General features: G+C 43.8%; 1 protein-coding gene across 1 annotated transcript in view; it reads left to right on the plus strand.

The window, feature by feature from the left end:
* LOC136675477 (receptor-type tyrosine-protein phosphatase mu-like) overlaps positions 1–26,735 on the plus strand; it is a 244,894-nt gene that overhangs the window by 131,114 nt on the left and 87,045 nt on the right. The window contains exons 9-12 of the mRNA XM_066652026.1: positions 20,013–20,321; positions 21,406–21,515; positions 24,565–24,766; positions 25,545–25,647. Coding sequence (XP_066508123.1) covers positions 20,013–20,321; positions 21,406–21,515; positions 24,565–24,766; positions 25,545–25,647 — 724 coding nt within the window. The remainder of the gene's footprint in view (positions 1–20,012; positions 20,322–21,405; positions 21,516–24,564; positions 24,767–25,544; positions 25,648–26,735) is intronic.

Below are 26,735 nucleotides of genomic sequence, written 5' to 3' on the forward strand. Positions count from 1 at the left end.
ACTGCGACACTACCTGCTGCGCCACCGTGCCGCCCTTCCATTACAACAGTGTGTTCCAAAACTTTATGAACTAGAAGCACACAGCACAGTTCACACAACAGCACAATCTTATTAAAGTGCTTCATTATTTACAAATAGGTGGTGCAGCAGGTTAGTGTCTCTGTCACAGCTCGAGGGTTCTGGAGGTTGTGGGTTCGAGTCCCGCTCCAGGTGACTGTCTGTGAGGAGTGTGGTGTGTTCTCCCTGTATCTGTGTGGGTTTACTCCGGGTGACTGTCTGTGAGGAGTGTGGTGTGTTCTCCCTGTGTCTGCGTGGGTTTCCTCCGGGTGACTGTCTGTGAGGAGTGTGGTGTGTTCTCCCTGTGTCTGCATGGGTTTCCTCCAGGTGACTGTCTGTGAGGAGTGTGGTGTGTTCTACCTGTGTCTGTGTGGGTTTCCTCCGGGTGCTCCGGTTTCCTCCCACAGTCCAAAAACACACGTTGGTAGGTGGATTGATGACTCAAAAAGTATCCGTAGGTGAGTGTGTGTGTGTCGCCCTGTGAAGGATGCCCCCTCCAGGGTGTGTTACTGCCTTGTGCCCAGTGATTCTGGGTAGGCTCTGGACCCAAACTCAACCCTGAATGATTTAATTATTATTTTCATTTAATTCTGCACAGTTAATTTTGTGCACATATTTATATGTTTATTTTCTGGCTACAAATTAATTCGCTGGTCATTGGTATTCTCCGGAATACACACAACTTTTTTTTCTTTTTCTTTTTTGTGGTCTGTTGTCTGCAAACCATCACAGTGTGTAAACCCAAGGACTCCACTTTCCCTGTCACTGTCTCTTCAGAGACCAATAACAACCATTCTGTCTGCATCTCTCTACACTCTCTCTCTCTCTCTCTCTCTCTCTCTCTCTCTCTCTCTCTCTCTGTGCCTCACTCATTCTCCATTCCGTAGTCTCCCTCAAATATTCTGTCTCACTCTATCCCTCTCTAATGCTCCCTTCAACCTCTTTTTCCTCTGTATATTTTCTTTCATCTTCTCTCTCTCTCTCTCTCTCTCTCTCTCTCTCTCTCTCTCTCTCTCTCGCTCTCTCTCTCTCTCTCTCTCTCGCTCTCTCACTCACTCTTTCTCAGGGCCTCAGTATGTGGCTTAAATTGCTGTGTGTTTTGTTGTGTTTTGTTTTTGGAGGAGGTAGTGTATTGGTCATTTCCCCCTCAGTGATAATGGTTTTGTTGCCTTGAGGTGTGAAGGTATGAATAGCTGCAGGCCTGACTGCTTTCTCACCCAGATAACCCCACGCTGCCATTGTGCTCGTCCCCGGCCATGTGACCTCTAGGGTTTACGCTTTGTTCCGGAGGACGCCGAGCGAAGGCTTCTCACTTTTAGCCACAGAGAATTAGATACCAATTCTGTGTCCTTTTGTCAGCCAGAGAAAGAGCGAGAGATTGAGTTTGGTTCGGCAGAGGAAGGTTATCTGACTGAAAAGGGATCGAAAGGAAGAAAAGGCAACTGTTTATCCTTGGTAGTTGAAGGTGGAATGGCCTATAGTGCGCTTCTCAAGGGCGGTCTTCAAACAACAGCTGTTGTGAAAGAGACGCTGCATTTATATGCATTTATGAAGCGGTGGCTTCTCAGCTCGTCAGTTTTCTCTTCTCTTTTATTTTCTCCTTTTCTCCTTTCCTCACCCGTCCTCATGGAAGCAACACTGACAAATAAACGCAAGAATTCAAGCAGCTCCGAACAGATGTATGTCTACTGAACTGCTTCCTTCCCCTTCCCCCTGAACCCAAATAAGCATCACCTTGCTCCTTTTAATAAGTCTAACAAGTCCATAACCAGCAGCTATGCACCATGCTTCATTTCTTTATTTTAGCCCAAATTTGTCATTATCTGGAACGTGGGCAGACTGGGAGCCCACGCGCCTCGCACTAATGATGATGAATTTGCTCCCAAATGATTCTCGACGCTTTTCTGGAGTTTGATGCGTCGGGAAAAACGGCACTTTCGCTGCTTAGCAGGCTGTCTGAAACATTGTCTTACTCTCAATCAGTCACTCAGAATCTATGACCTGTCACTTCCACCATGCTGTGCTTCCTCACGGAGGAACCGGCGTCTTTTTTAAGGAGGGATCCTCGTTTAAGGACAGTTTTCTGCGTAGAATTCAATTAAATTCCGCTCACGTTTTAGTTACATTGTGCTTTTTAGAACTGGCATTAGCCAAAGGCAGATTTACAGAAATATAAAGCTGTTAAAGGAGGAAACCGAGATGTGGAGGCACTTATCCCATTTTCTCTCCCAATACCAGTTCTGACACTTGAACTCTGGGGATCTACTGATGATAAGAACCAGGTTGGTAACAGGACTGTTCTCCCTGTGTCTGCGTGGGTTTTCTCCGGGTGACTGTCTGTGAGGAGTGTGGTGTGTTCTCCCTGTGTCTACGTGGGTTTCCTCCGGATGACTGTCTGTGAGAAGTGTGTTGTGTTCTCCCTGTGTCTACGTGGGTTTCCTCCGGATGACTGTCTGTGAGGAGTGTGTTGTGTTCTCCTTGTGTCTGCGTGGGTTTCCACCGGGTGACTGTCTGTGAGGAGTGTGGTGTGTTCTCCCTGTGTCTGCGTGTGTTTCCCCCGGGTGACTGTCTGTGAGGAGTGTGTTGTGTTCTCCTTGCGTCTGCGTGGGTTTCCTCCGGGTGACTGTCTGTGAGGAGTGTGGTGTGTTCTCCCTGTGTCTGCGTGGGTTTCCTCCGGGTGACTGTCAGTGAGGAGTGAGGAGTGTGGTGTGTTCTCCCTGTGTCTGTGTGGGTTTCCTCCGGGTGACTGTCTGTGAGGAGTGTGGTGTGTTCTCCCTGTGTCTGTGTGGGTTTCCTCCGGGTGACAGTCTGTGAGGAGTGTGTTGTGTTCTTCTTGTGTCTGCGTGGGTTTCCTCCGGGTGACTGTCTGTGAGGAGTGTGTTGTGTTCTTCTTGTGTCTGCGTGGGTTTCCTCCGGGTGACTGTCTGTGAGGAGTGTGGTGTGTTCTCCCTGTGTCTGCGTGGGTTTCCTCCGAGTGCTCCGGTTTCCTCCCACAGTTCAAAAACACACGTTGGTAGGTGGATTGGCGACTCAAAAGTGTATATAGGTGTGAGTTTGTGAGTGAATGTGTGAGTGTCTGTGTTGCCCTGTGAAGGACTGGCGCCCCCTCCAGGGTGTATTCCTGCCTTGCGCCCAATGATTCCAGGTAGGCTCTGGACCCACCGCGACCCTGAACTGGATAAGGGTTACAGATAATGAATGAATGAATGTCTCTATTGAGGCTATACATAACACTTTCTCGTCATGAGCAGAGTGAGACATGTAACATGTACATGCCACAGGAACATCATCTAATTTTGTGGGAAGATGTAAGACAGGATAAACCAATGATTAGTTATGGATCACAAATGCCCCTCCAATAGTTCAGAGAACACAGTTCAACTGCTCCACAGCTAGGCCTGTCACATTACAGGCATTGTAGACTTGTTTTACAATATATGCGCATTTCTTCAATAAGTTTTACTCATCCTTACTATTATATTAATAATAATATTATTAGTTTACATAGCACCCTTCTCATACCCAGGTCACTTTACAATTCAAAGTTAAAGTGAAAAAATGATTCATTAGAGGGGGGAGGCAGATGACAATATTGCGGGGGTAAAATGTATGTTTTAAAGGAAGACCACGAGGGACAGAAGCAAAGAGACTGTGTCAGTGTATGCCATAGTGTGGAAGCCAAGACACTAAAGGATCTGCCCCAGTGGTGATCAGTCAGAATACATAAGAATGAATGTCACCAGTGTTACAGCCCTCGCTGTGTTCTGTACTGGGGTTTTCTTTAGTCTCTTTATTCTGGAGCTGTTATGTGGCTTTCTTTTAAAAAAGAAACAGTGGCTTTATCCCTTTCATTCATTCATTTATTATTCAATTATGAGTTTTTGTTAAAAGTTCATTGCTCTTTAAATGGGTAGAATGGCATAGTTATACTATTATACAGGGTGGGCCATTTATATGGCCACCTTAATTAAATTGAATGTTTAGTGATATTAACTTCCTGTTTGTGGCACATTAGTATATGGGAGGGGGGAAACTTTTCAAGATGGGTGGTGACCATGGCGGCCATTTTGAAGTCAGCCATTTTGGATCCACCTTTTGTTTTCTCAATGGAAAAAACAAAAGAAGAGGGTCATGTGACACATCAAACTTATTGGGAATTCACAAGAAAAACAATGGTGTTCTTGGTTTTAACGTAACTTAAGTATCTGACCACTTATAAAATGTGTTCAAAGTGCTGCCCATTGTGTTGGATTGTCAATGCAACCCTCTTCTCCCACTCTTCACACACTGATAGCAACACCGCAGGAGAAATGCTAGCACAGGCTTCCAGTATCCGTAGTTTACTTTGAAGTTACACGGTAATTCAAAGTGATTTACAATTTTTAACATTCAGCTTTTCCTGAAGTCTCTCTGCTTCTTGTTAAATGATTTCTTCGATAAGTAACTACCAACGTATTGTCATTTTGTTCCTGAGTGTAAAGAAACAGCCTTTCAAACCTCCTTTAACTTAATGAGATTCACTCTTTATCTGTTAAATCTAAACTCGGTTAAGAGACGTAAATCAGCTCTGCAGTGAAGTCTGGGGCTTCTCTCCCGCTCTCATTGTGAGCTTGACAGCACATCAGACCCTATCTAATTTGTCAGACTAGCGTATTGTGTTGATCCTGAGGGTCAGAGGTCACCGCAGGGTCACGATTCATCAGGAGACGGAGCTAGGTGGGTCTCTGGAGCCATCACGACCCCAATCACAGCAGCGGCGGCACAGCCAGGAAAGCAGGATGAGCGATCGATTCGGACGGCGGTGTGTTACCTGCCCCAAGTCGGCCTATTAGAATAGGTGTGTGTCCTGCCGGAGTGTGTATTACCACAGGTGTAGACCTGTCGATTCAGGATCGGACTGGGTTAGCATGCTTGACTTCTTCAGGCTCTATTACTTCTCCCACCCACGGACGTCGAGCGAAACTAAATGAGCATTCCAGGCCATGTCTGATTATCTGTCTGATTATCTGTCATCCTCATCGCCTTCTCATTAGTATTTGCTTTTGAATATTGGGTGTGAAATATCATTACAGCTGGAGAGATATGCGCCTGACTGACATGAAACGTTCATATTCATATGTAACAGATTCATATTTCAAGGAGCTAAAAATTAGGATTCACATATTAACTCAGACATCGTGAAGTTCAAAAAAACCTCTGATCACATTCCGGAGAGTTCCAGAGAAGTTTTTTCCTGACAGCGATGAAATGAAATTTAAAGAATCATTTTTATTTGCTTTTGTGGTTATTTCTGCTGATGTGGGGAAATCGATGGAGTCTTAAAGTTGGACTTATTTATTGGTGAATAAAAAGGTGTGAATCCACACTCATCATCGTCCAGTTTATATCTGTGAGGTTCTGATGAATGTCTGACTGTTGTGTGATGAATGAAGGCGTTTTGTCTGTAGTAATGAGATCAGAAGCAGAGCGAGGCTGAACTGCCTTGTGTCACGTGGGTTATTCCTCACCTCAGCGTCACACTCGGCCGCTCCTGGATCAATATCTTCTGCAATGGAAGACTTTACCCAAACCTGCCTGATTAAACAGAAGCCTCAGAAGGCAGCAGAGGCCAGAGGAGCTGTCAGTCATTATGTAGTGAGTGTGTGTGTGTGTGTGTGTGTCTGGGCTACATCAGTCTTCAGTAGCTTAGTCCAGTAGGTCCAGACCTGTTCACACTGCAGCTATCCCCTCTCTTTCTCTCTCTCTCTGCCCCCTCCCTCTCTCTCTGTCTCTCTCTCTATTTCTCTCTGTCTGTCTCTCTCTCTCTCTCTGTCTGTCTCTCTCTCTCTCTCTGTCTCTATCTCTCTCTGTCTCTCTCTCTGTCTCTCTCTCTTCCTTTCTCTCTCTCTCTCTCTCTCTCTCTCTCTCTCTCTCTCTCTTTCTCTCTCTCTCTCTCTCTCTCTCTCTCTTTGGGCTGTTAATCAGGGACCTGGCAGCTCTGAGATCAACACATTGTGTTTGCTATATGGCCTGCCCTGCTGCCACCACGAGGCAAGGGCTGCTCCATTAATCAAAGAGAGAGAGAGAGAGAGAGAGAGAGTGAGAGAGAGAGAGAGAGAGAGAGAGAGAGAGTGAGGTGCTTGGACATCAACTCAATAAATCGGCCCTATCTATGCCAAAGGCTGTGTGTGAGTGTGGATGGGTGGGTGTTTGTTTTCCTACATTTTCCAAAAGGAAAGAAGTTGTAATGAATCCAGAGAAACACAGACATAGCTGCAATGTCAGGATTAATGTCATGTTAGATTTTTTAACACAGTTCTAATTTCTACAAATGTTCTTCTAATTCAACAACCAAACACTCATACACACATCTGTTACAGTGGGACATTGTCTCCGTGTCTCTGTGTAAATAACATCATTTCTCATGACGCTGCTTGTGTCATTTAAGGGCTGTGATGCTTTAGAAGAATCAATGACACTATGAGTGCTCCTCTCAGTCTGAAAGAGAACAAACCCCAGATCTCCCACCTCCAGTGTCTCCCCACTTCCTCCAGGGCTGTGAGGGTTTGAACATTGGTTCCATTCAGCAGAGTGATGTGAAAATGATTTCGTAAGTGTAGGAAGTGTACCATTACTGCAGGATCAGAGGAGTGATAGAAAAAAAGACAAACGAGAGCACGGGCCTTCTTCAGTGACTTCCATTTTCACACGCACTCACCCTCACACACACACACACACACACACACGCTCGCACAAAGATATAAACCAACTGAGTGAATAATTACTGGCCACTGGAGAGACAAGTGCCAGCAGTACTGTTCCAGCTGGCGCACTTGATCTCTCTCCCTCTCCCTCTCTCTCTCTCTCTCTCTCTCTCTCTCTCTCTCTCTTCATGCTACCCCCCTTGCAAGGACCCAAAGTTATAAAACACTGAGGAAAACTTTGATCTTGGATACAGGAACAGTGTAGATGGTGCAGGGAATAGTGCACTTAGTGGTACCCATATTAACATAATATTCAAATAATAAGGAAAAAAAATCAAGGTATAATTGGTCACAAATAAGCACTGTTACATTTTCTATTTAAAGGAACACTATGTAATATGTCTGCCTTAAAATTACAGCTCCAAATTTTTTGTGATGCTTCACTGAGCTGTAACAGTGAGAATAGAGACTCTGTCTTTTCTACTCTACGTTCAGCACTGCAGAAATGGCACTATGTAACTTGTGGAAGAGGGTAGGAAATGCCCCATTTAATTTCAGTATAGTGCTGTAATATTTAATTACACTAGGGGGAGCCCCAGCAGCAAAAAGCCCCTTCAGAGTGTTCATTTGAAGCCACTTTCACACATGAATTTCAGAGGAACTCTGGAGTATCAGGTACCAGCGATGTCCCAGAGTATTTACTAGGGCAGTATGAGTATAAACTCTGGGACAAAAGTTGCAGGTGATTACATTCAGATATACAAGTCGTACAACATTTCTGGGTTACCCTACATGTTTGAAAGTGTCTTACATTAAAGGAACACTAGGTAAGATTATGTATTTTTTCCACCAGGGCTCCCCCTACTGTTGCAGAATATAAGTCACTTTTACAGCACTGGCCTGAAATAAAGGAGGAGTGGAGAGGGAATGGAGGTGGTTTCCTACCCTCTTCCAAAAGTTACATAGTGCAGTTTCTGAGCCTGGAGTAGCAACAACAGAGGCTCTATTCTCCCTTTTATAGATCAGAGAAGCATCACAATGATTTTGAAACTGTAATTTAAAGAAAAAAAAGTACCTAGTGTTACTTTAATGCAGTTCAAACAGTAACATTATAATAATGTATCCATGAAGTGCTTAAATGACATGAAACTGCAAAAATAACTTTTTTGTTGATTACTGACTTCAGTGGAAGCGTTTAAAGAGGCGCTCAGATATTGTGTAGATTTATTATAACACCTTGAACAGGAGTTATGTGCCTGCTCAGTAAAACATTTATAAAATGAAGCACACAATTTATAAAGTCCTTTGTGAAGGACTCGTATCATACTGTGACCCTATGCTGTGGTCAGTCGCTCAGTTCTGTCACATACTGGCCACTGTAAAAAAGGGTCAGAGGGTTAAGAGCTCCTTGATTGCCTGCTTTGCAGTTCTGTGTTCCCCATTCTGCAGCGCCTCCACCACCACCCTCTCAGCCTCAAGGCCTACAGCACTTTCTCAGAGACCCCCCACCTGCTCAGCAGATAGGAAAGCGCCAACACACATAGCAAATGGCCTGACATGAGGTCATCTATTACTGCCCTGTATCAAGACAGAGATCTCTACCCTGGGGTGGGGAGGGGGGGTATCATGGCCACAGTTTGAACAGATCCATTCTGCTGGAGCAGGAGCTGATTGTGTTGGGGGGCTGTAATTGACCAGGGCAGTGTGAGTGGGCTGAGAGATGAGGGGGGACTCGCAGTGAGGATTTCTGGGTATAAAAGTGTAAAGGTGATGGAGAGAGAGAGAGAGAAAGAGAGAGAGAGAGAGAGAGAGAGAGCAAGGGCTGCTCCCAGACACATCTGATACCAGAATCACTTACAGCAATCGGAGAAGGGGTGTGGGGGGGCAACAGCTACATCTCTGTCACTTACAGACAGACGCACACACACACACACACACACACACACACACACACACACACACTGAGAGACCTGCATCATTGTCATCATCATCCTCTGAAGTGTGTCTGCAGTAGACACGCCCAATTTGTTCCCCTTCATCCACGACTAATGTCTCTATGCACTCCCCCTGAGTTGAGAGCTCTCTCTCTCTCTCTCTCTCTCTCTCTCTCTCTCTCTCTCTTGCTCTCTCTGTCTCTCTCTCTCTCTCTCTCTCTCTCTCTCCCTCTCTCTCTCTCTCTCTCCCTCCCTCCCTCTCTCTCTCTCTCTCTCTCTCTCTCCACTCACACTCACTCAGGTTTATTTCTCGTATTCTGTGAGGTTCATTCTCTCCGTTCTCCCTCACACTGACTGTATATTCCTCTCTGCCATTCATTGATTCATTCACTCAGTCTCTGTTTATTTCTTAGTTGGTTTTCTCTTTGTAATTACTTTCTATAACTGCTTTTCTTTCTCTACCACTCTTCACCTTTTCACTGCTTACTTGACTCTCACTCGTTCTGCCGTCTTTACAGTCTGTCTCTCTAAAGCTTGACATTTCCGTGTCTTTCTGCTGCTACTATACACCCTCTTCCCTTGTTTTTTTCCTGTCCCTTTCTGCAGCTCTTTATTTGCACTCCTCATCTCATCAGTTCTTCCTCCGGGCATGTCATCTTGCCTTATTTGTGGCCATCTCTCACTCTCTCTCTCTCTCTCTCTCTCTCTCTCTCTCTCATATAATCATGTTATCTATTTGCATGATAAAGGTTAGACGAGCAACCCATTAGAATTAACAGGAGCCGATAATGTGCGGATAATTTAGAAAACATTATTTAAATGTCACGCTGTAATGATAAAAAACCCACTAATAGTTCTGTCTAAATGTCAAATTGGAATTATTCAATTACATCTTCAGACTAGGGGCAGGTTATAATTCACCCACCATGAGGAATACCAATCTAGTTCCTCTGTCTTCAGTGTGTGAAGCTATGTGTTTGTGTGTGTGTTCCCAATCTAATCCAGGAGCTAATCTCTCAAACAACCCTCTTGTTAACAGCGAACACTTCACTCCTCAAACATCCAGTTTATTGTAGCGTCTGCTCTGTCAAATCGTGTATCCGCGTATATCAGCCAGCGCTCTCACAGGTGCGTTATTTCCCCGTAACTCCATTGTTGCGCCCAGAGATAGATATTTCTCAATCACTTCTGTTTGTGTCATTGTCTCCACGGAGACATATATCTTCTGTGCTATATTCATTTATGTGTTTGGAAAGAGACAAATGAAGTGCTTAAGTGTACATTAGCTTTGTCACATAGCGAGGTGAGAAGACTGTGTACGCTTCATTTTCCGTCGCGTTATCAACACGGCATTCTAAGAGAGTGAATGGAGAGAATGAATAGTCATCACAGGCTTTCTTTCCTCGCTCAACTCTCCGTCCCCGGAGAGAAGGGAATGAGAATATGGAGAGCAGAAGAGGTCTCTTTTTCAAAGCCAACCTTGAACTGATTTCGCGAAGAGAAGAAGAGTTTGCACAGAAGAGTTTGCACACTCACCTCCAGTCTCCTTCTCCCTCTGTGGATATGTGTGTGTACATGTGTGTGTGTGTGTGTGTGTGTGTGTGTGTGTGTGTAACATACCTCTGTGTTCATATGAAGAAAAGATTGGGAGGCAGTAATCCAAATGACTAATTACTTGAAACTGCAATGGGATTATTTTACATATTACATCCTTTACAAAGTAATGTCATTACTCATTAACTCACTTCTACACTACTCTCTAAAACCACCCTAATCTGTACCAACTGGTAATTACCAGGGAGACACCAACAGTACTTTTCAAAGCTGTAAGGTTTTTTGTTTGAGAGTGAAAGACATAGATTTTGGGGCAAGAAAGATTGTGTGTGTGTGTGTGTGTGCGCGCGCACATGTGCACAAGTGCTATGAGTCACACTGTAAAGACTAAAAAAGTCAGAGCTGTCTTACTGAATTAAAATGAATTTTTCAGACCACATTAACGTCACACATGGCTCAAAAAGCTTTAAAAATAAAAATAAATAAATGTATCTGTCTGTGAGGAGTGTGGTGTGTTCTCTCTGTGTCTGCGTGGGTTTCCTTTGGGTGCTCCGGTTTCCTCCCACAGTCCAAAAAAACACGTTGGTAGGTGGATTGGTGACTCAAAAGTGTCCGTAGGTGTGAGTGAATGTGTGTGTGTGTTGCCCTGTGAAGGACTGGCGCCCCCTCCAGGGTGTGTTCCTGCCTTGCGCCCAATGATTCCAGGTAGGCTCTGGACCCACCGCGACCCTGAACTGGATAAGGTTTACAGATAATGAATGAATGAATGAAACAAGATACAGTTACACAATTTTTATTATACCACAATTAGTTCCGACCCTGCCATTGTGATTAGCTGGGAGACATTCCAGGAGTGTCAATATTACACGATAATGGCACTCTGACCGAAGCACTTCAGGTATCACTTCGCAAAATACATGTAACCTAGCAACGACACCAGCGCTTATAAGACAGAGCTGTGCCTGGACTTTTTCCAGGAACCGGTTCATTTTTTGAACAGAGTAGAGTTATGGCGAAGTGGACCATTATCTGCTTTCTGATTTGTAAATGAAAGTAAATATATGTATAAAAAAAGCAGTACATTTCTACGTCTATGTGGTTTCTGTGATTGTGTTTAACTCGAGTCGAGGCGCGTCTTTTTTCTCCACTGCCCTCATTCCCCAGCTCAGCAGCACGGCTGTGGGACTCCAAAATACTAATTTTTAACGTAAATAAAGAGACCTCAGCATCGTTTAGTGTGTTATAGATATCACTACGATCTGAATCCGCTGTAAACAATGTTTAAACCATGATTTTTATTATTCACATGATGCATTTATCTCTGATTCTATCCTGATTTGAACAGAGAGCAGCTCTGAATAATGCAGCCTTGTTTCCCAACGAATCTGGTGTGAACACGGACCGGCTCCTGGAGAGAACCAAAGTTCAGAAATCCTGGACGGGTCCAACATCACACAAGTTAAAGATCCAGAGTTCATAGAAAAGATCAAAAACCAAATTTTCACTGTGTTCATGATCTTAAAGCCTAATATTAAACAGTGGATTACACTGTGGCATAATCGCAATTATACACTCGATGTTGATGCTATACCATGAGATACCGGCACTGGTGAACTGATCTATGACCGCAGAACACCAGTGTCCATATCTCACGTTATTGCACCAACCTCGAGTGCGTTACTGCTTAAATATACTCCCAGTACATTATTAAATATCGTCATGTATTGTAGTCAATTCTAATCTTTTCAGAATCAACGCAGTTGTATCACCTCCAGATCAATGTGCCTTGATTCATTGATCCGTTTTTACACTCCTGGTGCGCAGGTGTGTTAATTTGATGATTAGCCCATCTCTCTTCGACTCGTAATGAAAGACTGACCGCGGCAGTAAAAGTGAGCACTTGGGCATAAAGCGTAGCACTGTGCTAATTACAGAAAGTTTCATTGCCCTGTAAAGGTAGCGCGTTAATATCCTGGAAAATGTCCCCGTCCGCACATCTCTGTTACTTCATATGTTGATTTAATGATGCAGCAATCATTACTGCCTCAGTCGAGAGGCAACTGTGTCCAAAGTCAGGTTTCTCACCGTGGAGAAACGACCGGAGACGAGTGTGGAGCCGCACGGCTCTCAATGCCAGGTCGGTCCTTGTGACTTAATAAAGAAACGTGACAATGGAAACGTGAGATCCGCGAAAACTGGACGTTAAACTTCCGGAAAAAGAAAAAGGAAATGAGGAATGTAACCCCCCCCCCCGCCCAACATCCGAACCTTCCCCTTTGGTTCAGATGCACTCTATACTGCATTAATGTGTGTGTGTGTGTGTGTGTAATGTGATTTCTGTGCCTGGACGCTCCTCCTCACCCCCAGCTCGCTCAGTGTGGACAGCTGATAGTTCCGCAAATGGACAGATTTAAAACTTCTATTTTCTGGATGGCTCCCCTGAAACGCCCTGTTCACACACACAGGGGGTCTGTTTTCATCCTTTCTCTCTCTCACACTCTCCCTCCCTCTTTCTCTGTGCCCCCCACTCTGTTTATTTTCTTTGACTCTTTCTTTGCGGTATGTTTCAATTGAAAATGTTTAGAGAAAATTTGTTTCTGCGAAGATTGGAGCCTCTCGATGGCAGAGTGGCATTAAATTACTAGTTGCAGCCGGTTTTGTCTATAAGTGAGACCATTTGAAATTTTTTTTTTCCCCCAGATGCAGCGGATTGCATTGTGCGGGATTATTGTTTTCTTCAGCCGTCCTCAAAAATAGTGGCCCATCAATAAAAGGAGGGACATCAGGAAATAAGAAAGCAAGAATAACTCTGTGAATGGATATTGATATAATTTGACACAATTGTGCTCGCAGGTCACATTTCAGACATTTTCTTAAGTCTAAAGTCGCAGTGTGTACTCAGTAGATTGTTCCAGAAATCAATAGCTTTTAAAGTCGCACTTTGATTCTGAGGTAAAAAAAAAAAAAATTTAAACCCACTAGCAGTCTCGATTTTTCGCTCCTGTAAAGCATCTAAAAAATCAATGCTGTATTTTTAAATCCTGAAGTGAGAAAATTGTAAAGAAGACAAATGTGGCCACATGGTTTCTTATTGACGTTAATGAAAAAGAATCAACTCTTTTTCCACACACACACACAGACACACACACACACACACACAGCGACCATAAGAAGCTGCAGATACTACTATATGGTCTGTGCACCACTGGGAACACCCACTACCAGGGCTTTCTACAGAAAAGAGCTAATGATTTTTCGGAACAAAAAACAACAAAATTACATTAAAAATATATATATATGGGGTGGCATGGTGGTGCAGCAGGTTAGTCTCGCAGTCACACAGCTCCAGGGACCTGGAGGTTGTGGGTTCGATTCCCGCTCCGGGTGACTGTGAGGACCTGAACTGGATAAGGGTTACAGATAATGAATGAATGAATTAATATATATATATATATATATATATATGTCTTTTATGTAATAAATTTACATCTTAATTTAAAACATTGCTGTTAATTATTCATTCATTCATTATCTGTAAACGCTTATCCTGTTCAGGGTCCCGAGCCTACCTGGAATCATTGGGCACAAGGCGGGAATACACCCTGGAGGGGGCGCCTGTCCTTCACTGGCCAGAGAGATCTGTCAAAATGCACTCAACGTTTGTAAAATTTAACGTGAAGTAACATTGACTAAAACTGTATTGTTTTAAAGAGGTTTAAACGCTCCTTTAGTCAGTGGACAATGAAAATTTTTTGCGACAAGTGTAACAAGGAAACCTGATCGGTGAGAACTGGGGCGTGGAGCCATGTTCAGTCAAAAAAAAAAAGAAACACAAACAACACGTGAATTCACAGTGAGTAAACTGGCATTGTTGTGGTTTTCAAAGCCCGTGCTTCCCATTACAGACGGGGTTTTGCGATGTCACCAGTTCCAAAAGCGAGTAGAGCCGAGTCGAGCCGGTCCCTGGCAGTGGAAAAGCACCCTTGTATTAGGTTGTATGACAGTGTTTAGTGTCTAGTCCAGGTAAAATAACACTTAAAACCATTCAAATTCACTATCAGAAATACTATCCTTTATTTTTGGCTTTAAAGTCTATGGCCCAAACTGAAGGTTTGACTCGAATAGTTCTGGTACACCACCACCACTGCGCACACACTCTACAGGCTACAAGAACCTGCAGATCACACTAATGTCTTTAATGCTTTGGTCTCTGTGTTACATTAATCCAGGTTGGTCACTATTATTTATTGATGCAGCTGACCTGTTCACAGAGATCAGCTCCTATTTGTCAGAATGAGAATGGTTCTATAATGAGGGGGGGCTGAGGGTGGAAGGGCTCTGAATCTGCCTGGTCAGCTTTTCCCCCACTACCCATGACCTTTCTAAATGTCTTTTTTTTTTCATAAATGCTTATTGGTCATATGAATAAATGATGAAATGCTTCTCATAGATGGTAAACTCACAGCACTGCTTAATACCGAGCTCATATTCCACTCCAGTAGCTTTCTTTTTTCTTATTAGCCCCCTCAGACATAGCCTATGCCACACTCACGAAGCCCCCCATATGTTGTTTTGCATTCTCCATTTGGGGTCTGGCTGTTTGACCTCTTTTTCTGTTTTGGTTCTGCTGTATACGCGTACTTAATAATTCAGAAACTACTATTTTCTGTAGGTATAGCCAGTAGCAAGCAGCAACCAGGCCTAACCCAGTTGAAGGGAAAGCAGGGAATAATGTTGGCTCCAGCGACTTAAAGGAACACTAGGTAGTTTGTTTATGCTAAAAATACAGCTTCAAAATCATTGTGAAGCTTCACTGACCTGTAATAGGGATGACAGCGCTTCAGTCTGTACTCTGTATGTCCAAAGGTTTGGAGTGAATTGCATTAATTTAAGGTGTGCCATTTGTGAACACAGATTTACATATGCACACACTACAATCTCCACAATAAACCATGAAAACAAACATGAGTTTAAAAGAACACTGGGTATAATTTTTACCTTTGAATTACAGCTTCAAAATCATTGTGATGCTTAACCGACCTGTAATATGGAGAATATAGCCTCTGTCATTGATACTCTGAGTTTTCCCCTGCAGAAATTGCACTATGTAACTTTTGGAGAAGGGTAGGAAACCACCCCCCACTATCCTGTCATGTGTTTTCCCTGCCATGTTCTCACTTAGCACATGGCTCTGTTTATTATTGTCCATGTCTCCGCCCATGTCCCACCTTTGTTCCTCCTCCTCATCAGTGTCCTCCTCAGTGTCGTTTGTAATCCGTCCCCCTCGTTATCTATCTCAGGTGTCTCTTGTCTATGTAATGTATTTAAGTTCCCTTGTCTTACTTCCTGTTGGTCGGTCATTCTGTCAGGCTCACGGGGCGGACGCACACGCTAAAACACAGTTACTTTATTAACAAAAGAGTATAACAATCCAAAGACAGGGAACTACGGAAACAACATGATAACAGTGGAAACGATAACGGAGAAACGAAACGAGGAACAGCTGAGACAGACTAGACTTGGAAACGAATGATAGTAAAGACAGACTAGACCAAGAAACTCGACATGGGAAACGAATGACCGACCAACAGGAAGCAAGACAAGGAAACTTAAATACATTACATAGACAAGAGACACCTGAGACAGATAACGAGGGGGACGGATTACAAACGACACTGATGAGGAGGAGGAACAAAGGCGGGACATGGGCGGAGACATGGACAATAACAAACAGAGCCATGTGCTAAATGACAGGACAAAGGCGTGACACCCACCAGGGCTGGACAATATACTTATATATATATATATCACAATATTAAAAATTTCAATAACATGATATAACACATTTTCAATATTTCGATATACGATATATACAATATACAGCATCAGTCACTGAGGTTATTCTGTGGCTTTTTATTGTTCATATCAGTGTTGTAATTGTATAATATCAAGCGAAATTAACAAATATATTGTGATATAAATGTTTTCATCGTATCATCCAGACCTAACTCCACTTTTAGTTTTACAATGACTTAAAAGTGTAGCAAAATTGACACATCTTATTAAGTGTTACTTTAAGGTCACCACACCTAATCGTAGAGAAGTTAGACCACCCCACCATGCCCACTCCCCCAGTGTTGGGCTGTGGAGCAGTGGAAGTATGTCCTCTGGAGGTGATCCATTCAGAACCTTTAGGATGTGTCAGAATTGTGGTCTCACAGGACAAAGCACTATGCATTCTACAAAGAAGGAAGCCTTGTGCAGCTGTAATACACTGATAGGAAGCATGGCAGAGTTTTTAAACAAAATGTATTTAGGATAAAATCAAGCGTTTCAGTTTGGACATGAAAGGCAGTTTAATAATGTTGTTCAGTATCAGTTTGAACGGATGGGGTTTATCTAACAGAGATCTTGCTTGGAGGACGGATGTGGTTGAATTCGGAGCTTGTTTATTGCATAGTGCTGTGGGCAGCTGGGTAATTCTCCGACGTTCCCTGGCTCTTCTCCCCCCTGAGTCGTCTTTGTCTGACTCTCGTTAGCAGTATTAGAGTCTCACACAGATCCAATCAGAGTCGCTGCCGTGGCAATCCTCTGAGCGCAGCTCGGCTCGAAAATGGCAGACGTGGACCGGCCCAGGCCACCAAGGCTTTAAGTGAATCCGGTGCCCTTAATTACATTCACATTTTCTTTTTTTGATGTGGTCCCACATCGTCCGCTATTAACAGATACTGAGGGTTAATTTAACTTTGCTTTCTTCAGTAAACTCTCACTGTATTCTCATGTGTTTCAGTCCAACAGCTCAATCAGTGGCTAATGACTGGACACTATCAGAGTTGTGTCCTTTACCACAGTGACTTAAGTCACTAAGAGAGAGAGGGAGAGAGAGAGAGAGAGAGAGAGAGAGAGAGAGAGAGAGAAGAAAGCAAGTGTTGCTCACCATTACCAGAATCCTAAATATGGCCACACAAAACACAGCCTTTTGTGTGTATGTTTGCACGCTTGTGTGTGTGTCTCTGTGTCTGTGTGTGTGTCTCCAGAGGGGCAGGAGGAAATTGAGCCCTGGCTGGATCTAATAGGTGGGAAACTGTTAAGTTCCAGAGAAATGGACTTCAAATTTAACCTGGATGGAAATTGATCGTATTACGGTGTGTCTCTCTGTCCAGGGAGAGAAGGGGTGGGGGTGGTAGAGGAGACACAGAGAGAGATGGAGAGAGACACGAGGAGAGTGAGGGAAAAAAAGGATGTCGAGAGATAGTGAGGAACCAGAGGGTGATAAGGGGAAGAGATGGAGACGGAGAGAGAGAGAGAGCGCTATGGAGTGAGAAGAGGGAAAGAGGAATGTGGGGGATGTAGGGAGGGAGAAAGAGAGAGAGGGGGGGGGGTGAATGAATAAAGAACTAGAGGAAAAAAACAGACAGCGAAGGTGGAGAGAGAAGAGAAAGGTGAGGTAGAGATGAGTGAGACTGAGTGAGAGATGGATAGAAAAAACAGGGTTTTACTGAGGGAGAGAGGAAAGAAGAAGGTGTAGAGAGGGAGAAAGAGGAAAGTGTGGAGACAGATGAAAGAATAGAAGTCGGTGAATGGAGAAAGAAAGAGAAGTAAAGGAAGATTGAGAGTGTGTTTAGTATATGTGCTTGGTTGTCAGGGTGTATGAGAGAGAGAGAGAGGGCTAGATTAAGAGTATTGAGAGAAAAGAGAAGGAAGCTGACAATGCAAAAGAAGAGAGAGAGAGAGAGAGAGAGAGAGAGAGAGAGAGAGAGAGAGAGGAACAGAGAGGTGAGTAGGGTAGAAGTGGCTGTGATTAGAGATTATGGGATGTCAGCAGGGTTTTGGCCTTTGCACAGAGCCAGTCCTGTTCTGTCTGTGTCAATACAGCGGAGGAGGGAGTGGGGCTGTGCGAGTGAACCTGAGTGTGATATGTGTGCTGCACTACTCTTACATCTTTCTACAGGAATCCATCTCTCCTGCTTCATCCTCTTTCATTCTTCTCACTCGCTCCGTCGTTCTGTCTCGTGTCCGATTAGAAGCCGAGGTGTCCTCCTTTCATCAGGGCTCCTGATAGTTCTGCCTTTGATCTTTCTGCCCCCCTCACATCCGCCCAAACAGAGGGTCAACAGTCTCCGCAGCTTGAATGTGTGTTGTCTGAGAGTTCGGCGAACAACGTGAAAATGTAGACCTTTTTCTCCTTCATGTAAATGGACGTTATGAAGATATTTGATAGAAATATATAACGTACTAATATTTCATCTTTTTATCATAAGCCTGGGACATAAGCTTGGAGATTTTTTCGAGATTTACCATTAAAAAATTTTAACCAAGGAGTGGTGCCAATTTCTAAATGAGTTATTATTATTATTATTCATTCATTCATTCATTATCTGTAAGCGCTTATCCAATTGAGGGTCGTGGTGGGTCCAGAGCCTACTGGAATCATTGGGCGCAAAACGGGAACACACCCTGGAGGGGGCGCCAATCCTTCACAGGGCAACACACACTCACACTTTTTTTTTTGAGTCTCCAATCCACCTACCAACATGTGTTTTTGACTGTGGGAGGAAACCGGAGCACCCGGAGGTAACCCACGCAGACACAGAGAGAACACACCACACTCCTCACAGACAGTCACCCGGAGGAAACCCACGCGGACACAGGGAGAACACCACACTCCTGACAGACAGTCACCCGGAGCAGGAATTGAACCCACAACCTCTAGGCCCCTGGAGTGTGACTGCAACACTACCTGCTGCACCACCGTGCCGCCCTATTATTATTATTATTTTAATTTACATATTCGTTAATTCATTATCTGTAACGCTTATCCGGTTCTGGGTCACGGTGGGTCCGGAGTCTACCCGGAATCGTTGGGCGCAAGGCTAATATACATATTCTACATTATAAATTTTTGAAAAATTAAGGGCAAATCTATGCTTTCAAAAATATTCAGAACCGCATGAACAACGCCTGAGTGAACCATTTGTGGCCAAGTAATTAATACCAGTTATCCAGCGGTGTCTGACCGTTTTAGCTGTTGTTGTCAACATGATAGTTTGAGATTATCAGTACACTACACAATCATGACTATGTGTATTAAGTAACCCACATATAACAGCAGTATGTGTGCATATCTAATGTAGGCGTGTCCTTAACCTTCAGTTAACTGTTATCTACATTAGCTTTACAAGCTGGGTTCTGAGTGACGGAAGGTTACTACACAATAAACATCTTGGCTTTGTGCCGATTGACTGCTTTGTGCTGTAGGAGAAACTCTACATAAAATTAGATTTTGGCCACAATGTTTTAAATATAATTCATCAAAATGACACACGAATACATCACTTATCCTGACTCCTCAGTTTATAGACGTTCAATGAGCAAATTGTTGGGTTTTATTTTCAGCCTCCTGCGCAGGCAAACTAACAAATGTGTTTTACTACAAATGGATTCTTCTCTCCTGCATGTATAGCAGGACTATAAACCTCCTCTCCTGTCTAGGCTCTGTGTGTCCACGTGGACAGCTTTTCAACAGCTGTCTCACTACAGAACATAAAATCTAAACCCCTCCGTGTGTTCTTTCCATCTCTATGGTCCGTTTGAGCTCTATTAGCTGCGTCAAACTGTCCCCCATGATTTGCATTAATATCCTGTTCACACTCAGTAGCACTAAATATAGACCGTTCTGTTATTCTCTATATATTTTACTCTCTTTTGTATTGCTCTTCCTTTTTTTAATGAGGACGAAACAGTGATGTTGTTACATTAAGTGTAAATTCTGTCTCTGCTTCAGAGCCCATGCATGGCCCTCGGCAGCTTAAAGTGGTGGACATCAAGTCCAGGCAAGTGACCATTCGCTGGGAGCCGTTCGGCTACAACGTGACCCGTTGCCATAACTACAGTCTGACGGTGCAGTACCGAGCCAGAGCGGGCGGTAAAGAGGAGAGTCGAGAAGAAGTGTTCTACGACAGCAAGAGCTCTGCGCCCCAGCACATCATCCACAACCTGACGCCGTACACCAACCTCAGTGTCAAACTAGTGCTTCGCAACCGCGAGGGAGTTAAGGAGAGCGACGAGATCCACTTGCAGACTGACGAGGACGGTGAGGCACAGGCATCATACCTTACAGCAGCCCACGTAATGTCAGTGTCAAAATAAAAACTTTTACAGAAGGAAGCAGAAAAGAAAGGGGACGAGAACCGTTCACAATGTCTGCAGCATGAATACAGCCATCGGTTTTTAATCCAGATACGAGTCTGGTGTTCATCAGAAATCCATTTTTAATCGTAATTTATCACAATAATTGTCTGATATTTTGGACGCCTAATTTTGTCTTCCATTAAATAGCCGCCGCAGAGGCATTGCATTGACCTCTTTTTTATTATTTATTTTATTCAGATATGAGTGGAAGCATGGTCTCTTTCTCGCTCTCTCTCTCACACACACACACACACACACACACTCTCTCTCTCGTGAAGTCCCATTAAGTTTACTTCAGATGTGTTCAGAGAGAAGGTTGAAAAGGAACCACAGTATTGTGTTGTTCAGAGAGAAGTGTGTGTGTGTGTGAGAGAGAGAGAGAGAGTGCGTGAATGTGTACACACCCCAAGGTGAAAATGTAGCAGCAGGATGGAATGTTCCTCCTTTAGATGATCTCTTTCAGCATCATACACCCTGAGGATCAGAGCCTTGCGGTGTGTGTTAAAGAGAGACGGGTCACAGGGGCAGGTCTGTCTCTAGTAAACACTGAGCTCAGATTGAAAGGCCTGCTAATCCCCAGAGAGCTGCACTTGCTCACTTCTAATATAAGAACCAGCACTGGGTTCTTTTCCCTGCAGTGGAGCAGCAGCAGCAAGCACACCAGCCTTGCTATCTGTCAAAACAACTTTACACCTATTAAAGGCTTTAGTCAATGAAGAGCACGGGGCATTGTTGCCGTATCGACTGGAATAACAGGAAAAAGGCTGAAAAGTTTACCGCCCTAATCCCTAAGGGGTCATATGTGGACCCAGAGTTCAGTTCGTTGCTATGTACTAGCTTATGTCTTTGCTCTATAGTAGTGATTACTGTATAATTCTGTGTAGTATTGAAAAAATCAGACCAAATCTTGGTCACAACAGTGGTTACTTTATTTGGATTTATTTTATTTTTTGTTTAACTTCTGTATGTTTGTTATTTCCCTCCAGTGCCAGGGGAGGTTCCTCTAGACTCCATCCAGGCCAGTGTTTACGAGGAAAAGATCATTCTCAAATGGAGAGAGCCAGCTCACACTTATGGAGTCATCACGCAGTATGAGGTAAACATGCACCCAGTGGAACAAGTTCCGCAGTATTTTCATGTTTTTTCATGTCAAATAAACAAAGCAAGAGCATACAAGAGTCTGAAAGGAACAGGAAAGGTATTGAGCGGCACGGTGGTGCAGAAGGTAGTGTCGCTGTCACACAGCTCTGGGGCCCTGGGGTTGTAGGTTCGAGTCCCGCTCCGGGTGACTGTCTGTGAGGAGTGTGGTGTGTTCTCCCTGTGTCTGCGTGGGTTTCCTCTGGATGACTGTCTGTGAGGAGTGTGGTGTGTTCTCCCTGTGTCTGCGTGGGTTTCCTCCGGGTGACTGTCTGTGAGGAGTGTGGTGTGTTCTCCCTGTGTCCGTGTGGGTTTCCTCCGGGTGACTCTGTGAGGAGTGTGGTGTGTTCTCTCTGTGTCTGTGTGGGTTTCCTCCGGGTGACTGTCTGTGAGGAGTGTGGTGTGTTCTCCCTGTGTCCGTGTGGGTTTCCTCCGGGTGACTCTGTGAGGAGTGTGGTGTGTTCTCTCTGTGTCTGTGTGGGTTTCCTCCGGGTGACCGTCTGTGAAGTGTGTCCTCCCCGTGTCTGCGTGGGTTTTCTCCGGGTGACTGTCTGTGAGGAGTGTGGTGTGTTCTCCCTGTGTCTACGTGGGTTTCCTCCGGGTGACTGTCTGTGTGGGTCTGCTGCCATTCAGTTATCCCTATTTTCACATTGCTTTTATTGAATGCTGTCATAGTGAAATTATTTTGATTGGTTCAACAATTTTGCCTCATTCTTCAGTTTTTCCCAGTATTTAATCTTTTATTATCACTGGTAAAAAAAAGGAAAACCACTTATAGTAAGCAGTTGATACTGATTGCTCTTGACTCGTGGTGTGCAGCTGTTGCAGTGTCTAAACTACATTACAGGCCACATAAATCTATCATAACATGGTTGCGCAGATAGAACTGAGAAATTGAAGTGCTGCCTTGTACCTTCTGTAATATCATCCTGTCCAACGAGAAAGTTTAAAGATTCAGGATGAGTCACCTCTGGAGAGCGAGCGGGGGCTTTACGTTGTCATAACACGTCAATCTAGCTGTAATATCGTCTTGTTTTTGTCGGGGTTGGAGGCTAGAGGCCATGCATCGATCCAGAGCCATCTCGATGGAATTTTTTTTTTAAATAGAGCTGCCAAATTCTCAGCGTCGTGGCCATCAGTTTTCCCCAGGTGTGTGTGTGTGTGTATGTGAGAGAGAGAGAGTGCTCGAAGCACACTCAGACAGGACTGGCCTTAGACTCTATTTGGTCTGCGTTCCCCAGAAGCACTAAGCCTGAAGTCAAGTCCTGCCTTTGATTTGACAATATCAAAGGGTTCAAACTGAGATTCCTCTGACAAGCAGTGATATCAAAAACAGATTTCAGCTCTTTTCCTCTGAACATTCTCTCTCTCTCTCTCTCTCCTCTCTCTCTCTCTCTCTCTCTCTCTCTCTGTCTCTCTCTCTCTCTCTCTCTCTCTCTCTGTCTCTCTCTCTCTCTCTCTCTGTCTCTCTCCTCTCTCTCTCTCTCTCTCTCTCTCTCTCTGTCTCTCTCTCTCTCTCTCTCTCTCTCTCTCTCTCTCTCTCTGTCTCTCTCTCTGTCTCTCTCTCTCTCTCTCTCTCTCTGTCTCTCTCTCTCTGTCTCTCTCTCTCTGTCTCTCTCTCTCTCTCTCTCTCTGTCTCTCTCTGTCTCTCTCTCTCTCTCTCTCTTTTTTACCCTATTCACTTTAGATCCCCAACTCATTTTTGTTCCTCAAACCAGGGAGGACAGGGTAGATGCCCTATTTTATTTCCCTCACAAACACACACCTATTCTGTATGAAACTGAGATGGCCTTCTGCTTCTTTGCACACATGCATGCCCCTAAAATAAGCAGGTGACCTCTTTAATGTTCTGTTGGCGTCCACAAACATCCAGCATTGGCACCTTGTTTCAGGAGCTTTGCTTGTAAATGGAATAAAATGAATAGCCACTAACAGCATCAAGGTTGTCAGGAACAACTGATTGTGCAACTTGATTGCAAACCTCTGCATCAAAGCCTGCGAATGGAAATGCCTTTCCAGGCTAAAGAATGCCTCCCCTGCTGTAATTCTAATGGTTAATCCATTTCAGATATGACGCTCACAACATTCTGTGCAGCGTTCAGACCTCACTCTAGTTCAGTCAGACAATGCAATCTTCCTCCTCTTCATCAGTTTCTGTTTTATAGAGTGGCATAATTGAAAAAAGCCTTGAAGCATTTCGAATATAATGGATATTAATTTGGTAGAACTTATAAAAGGCATTTTGTATTACTGACTAGAACAACACTCAAATTAATTTGTATTGCTGGCAAGAAAATATGCTTTAATAGGCTTTTTGGAGGGTAGAAAACATTTGAAGAAAATTCTCTGGAGTTGATGTCCTTGTGTTTTTCTGTGCTGGGTTACAGGGAGTTCAAGTGAGGGATAAAAGCAGCAAAAAACATGTTGAAACTGACTGTGCTCTAAGGGGGAAAAATGGCCATGAAATTTTACTTTAGCAACTGACTCACAAGCACAATTGAAAACCTGGGCCGCTTGCTTTATTTCAGATCTGAGAGTACTTGATTTTCATTGGGAACAAACAGTAATTCAGCTTAAAAATGGTAACTTGCAGAAAAGTCAAAATGAAAGAATGTTGGCTTCTTCTGACCTCAAACTTTTGCTTGAAATGCTTTGAAATATCAAGAGGAACCACTTATTAATTAATAACACACACACACACACACACACACATATATATATATAACTTCCTGTTTGTGGCACATTAGTATACGGGAGGGGGGAAACTTTTCAAGATGGGTGGTGACCATGGCGGCCATTTTGAAGTCGGCCATTTTGTTTTTTTCAATGGGAAGAGGGTCATGTGACACATCGAACTTATTGGGAATTTCACAAGAAAAACAACGGTGTGCTTGGTTTTTAACGTAACTTTATTCTTTCATGAATAAAAATCCTCAAGTATATAATTTGTCTGCATTCATTTGAAACGATGGTCTGGAACTGAATATGAAATCTGATCATGTCCACAGATCTCCTATAAAGCAGTGAGTTCGTTTGACCCGGTACTGGACCTCTCCAATCAGAGCGGCAAGGTGATCAAACTGGGCAATGAGACGAGCCATGTGTTCCTGGGCCTTTATCCTGGCTCCACCTACTCTTTCACACTGAGAGCCAGCACAGCCAAGGGCTATGGACCACCAGCCATCACTCAGGCCACCACCAAGATCTCAGGTCTGTGGATGGAGAGAATCTTTACACACACAAATATAGATGGTCAGGACCAAATACAGAGAAGGGTTTATTGGGCTAATGGATCATTCTCAGCAGGGACACTGTTGCACTGATATGAGAGGGTCCTAGGGTCCTTGGATCAGACACATCAGTGCTGCTGGAGTTTTTGAACATTGTGTCCATTCATTGTCCCCTCTCTTAGACACACCTGCTTTGTGTGTCCACCTTGTGGATGTAAAGTTAGAGACAGTGGCTCATGTGTTGCTGCATAGTTTGTGTTGTTCGTCCTCTGGTCCTGGACACTGCCCACACAGTGCTGTTGGATTGGACGAGTAGTAGGTGGACTATTGTCAGTCCAGCAGTGACACTGCAGCAGCAGTGTGTGATCCACCAATTTACAAGTGCAACCATGTCACTGCTGAGAATGATCCACTACCCTAATGATTCCTGCTCTGTGCTGGTGATGGACTGCAGTCTGTAATTGTAGAACTACAAAGTGCACCTCTATGGTCAGTGGAGCTGATTAAAAGGACAGAGAGTGTAGTAACAAGGGGGTCGTTTAAATGTTATGGCTGATCAGGGTTTATTTAATTGTTTTAATTGACTTCTTTCTCCATAAAGAACAGACGAGGGATGTGAAGTCAGGTGTTTATAGAGCATCCTTTTTAACTGGAGTAAAGTGGTGTTGCTGCGGGAGCTTTGGCATTTATTGACTGGTGTGACGGTCTGTCTTATTTCCTTTCACACTCTCTTTTCTTTGGTGTCTCTGTGTGTGTAGCTCCTTCTATGCCCGCCTATGATCAAGAGACGTCTCTGAACCAGACAGACAGCACTGTTACAGTCCTCCTCAAACCGGCCCAAAGCAGGGGAGCACCAGTCAGGTAGGATAGCACAAATAAACACTCATATGTGCTGCCATGAACGAGTTTGGGGACATCGTTTGGGGCTGATGGATTCTCACTGTTAATTCACAAGTCAAAATAAGGGAAAAATCATGTCAGTCAAAATGCCTCTCTTTATACTTTGCTTAAAAATGACCTGACAGTTTTCTTTCTCTATTTATTGTTAAAAACACATACTGATGTTAGGTGTAACCACTTTCTAGCTCACTACTGGCCATCGTGCAAGGGTAATGGATATAGGATTGGAATAGTTTTAGTTAAAATAATACAGTATTTGTAGGTGCAACTCTTTAATACAAATTAATTTGATGTGTTCTCCCTGTGTCCGTGTGGGTTTCCTCCGGGTGACTGTCTGTGAGGAGTGTGGTGTGTTCCCCCTGTGTCTGTGTGGGTTTCCTCCCGGGTGACTGTCTGTGAGGAGTGTGGTGTGTTCTCCCAGTGTCTGCGTGGTTTTCCTCCTGGTGACTGTCCCTGAACTGGATAAGCGCTTACAGATAATGAATGAATGAATGAATGAATGAATGTCATGCTGTTTTCTCAATAATAAATGTTTAATTTTCAAAAAATATTTGTTCACCCAACTTCATGAAAAAAAGTGTCAAAAATGTTCCTTTATATCCTTTATATTTTACCTTATTACTTTATTTAAAAAATGCTAATTGCTATTCAGCATGTATGTGTGAGTGTGAGTGAATGTGTGTGTGTGTGTGTCATCCTGTGAAGGACTGGTGCCCCATCCAGAGTGTGTTCCTGCCTTGCGCCCAATGATTCTGGGTAGGCTCCAGACCCACCGCGACCCTGAACTGGAATGAACGCTTACAGACAATGAATGAATGAATGAACGAATAATGAAAATGTGGTTTTCTCAGTCAATTGATAGAAAGTGTTCGTACACACACACACACAAACATTTACATCCACTGTTTATAGTTCAGTTATCAAAGCCTTGTCTTGTGTGAAGTGTAGTTTATGTAAAGCGCTGTTTCTAAACCAAACGCAAAGACAAATAAAAGCTTAATCACGGCGCACGGTATCTGCACATGAACCTGTGAATCCCTGGAAGACAA

The sequence above is a fragment of the Hoplias malabaricus genome, chromosome X1 (genome assembly GCF_029633855.1).
Source record: "Hoplias malabaricus isolate fHopMal1 chromosome X1, fHopMal1.hap1, whole genome shotgun sequence".
NCBI classification, from domain to species: Eukaryota; Metazoa; Chordata; class Actinopteri; order Characiformes; family Erythrinidae; genus Hoplias; species Hoplias malabaricus.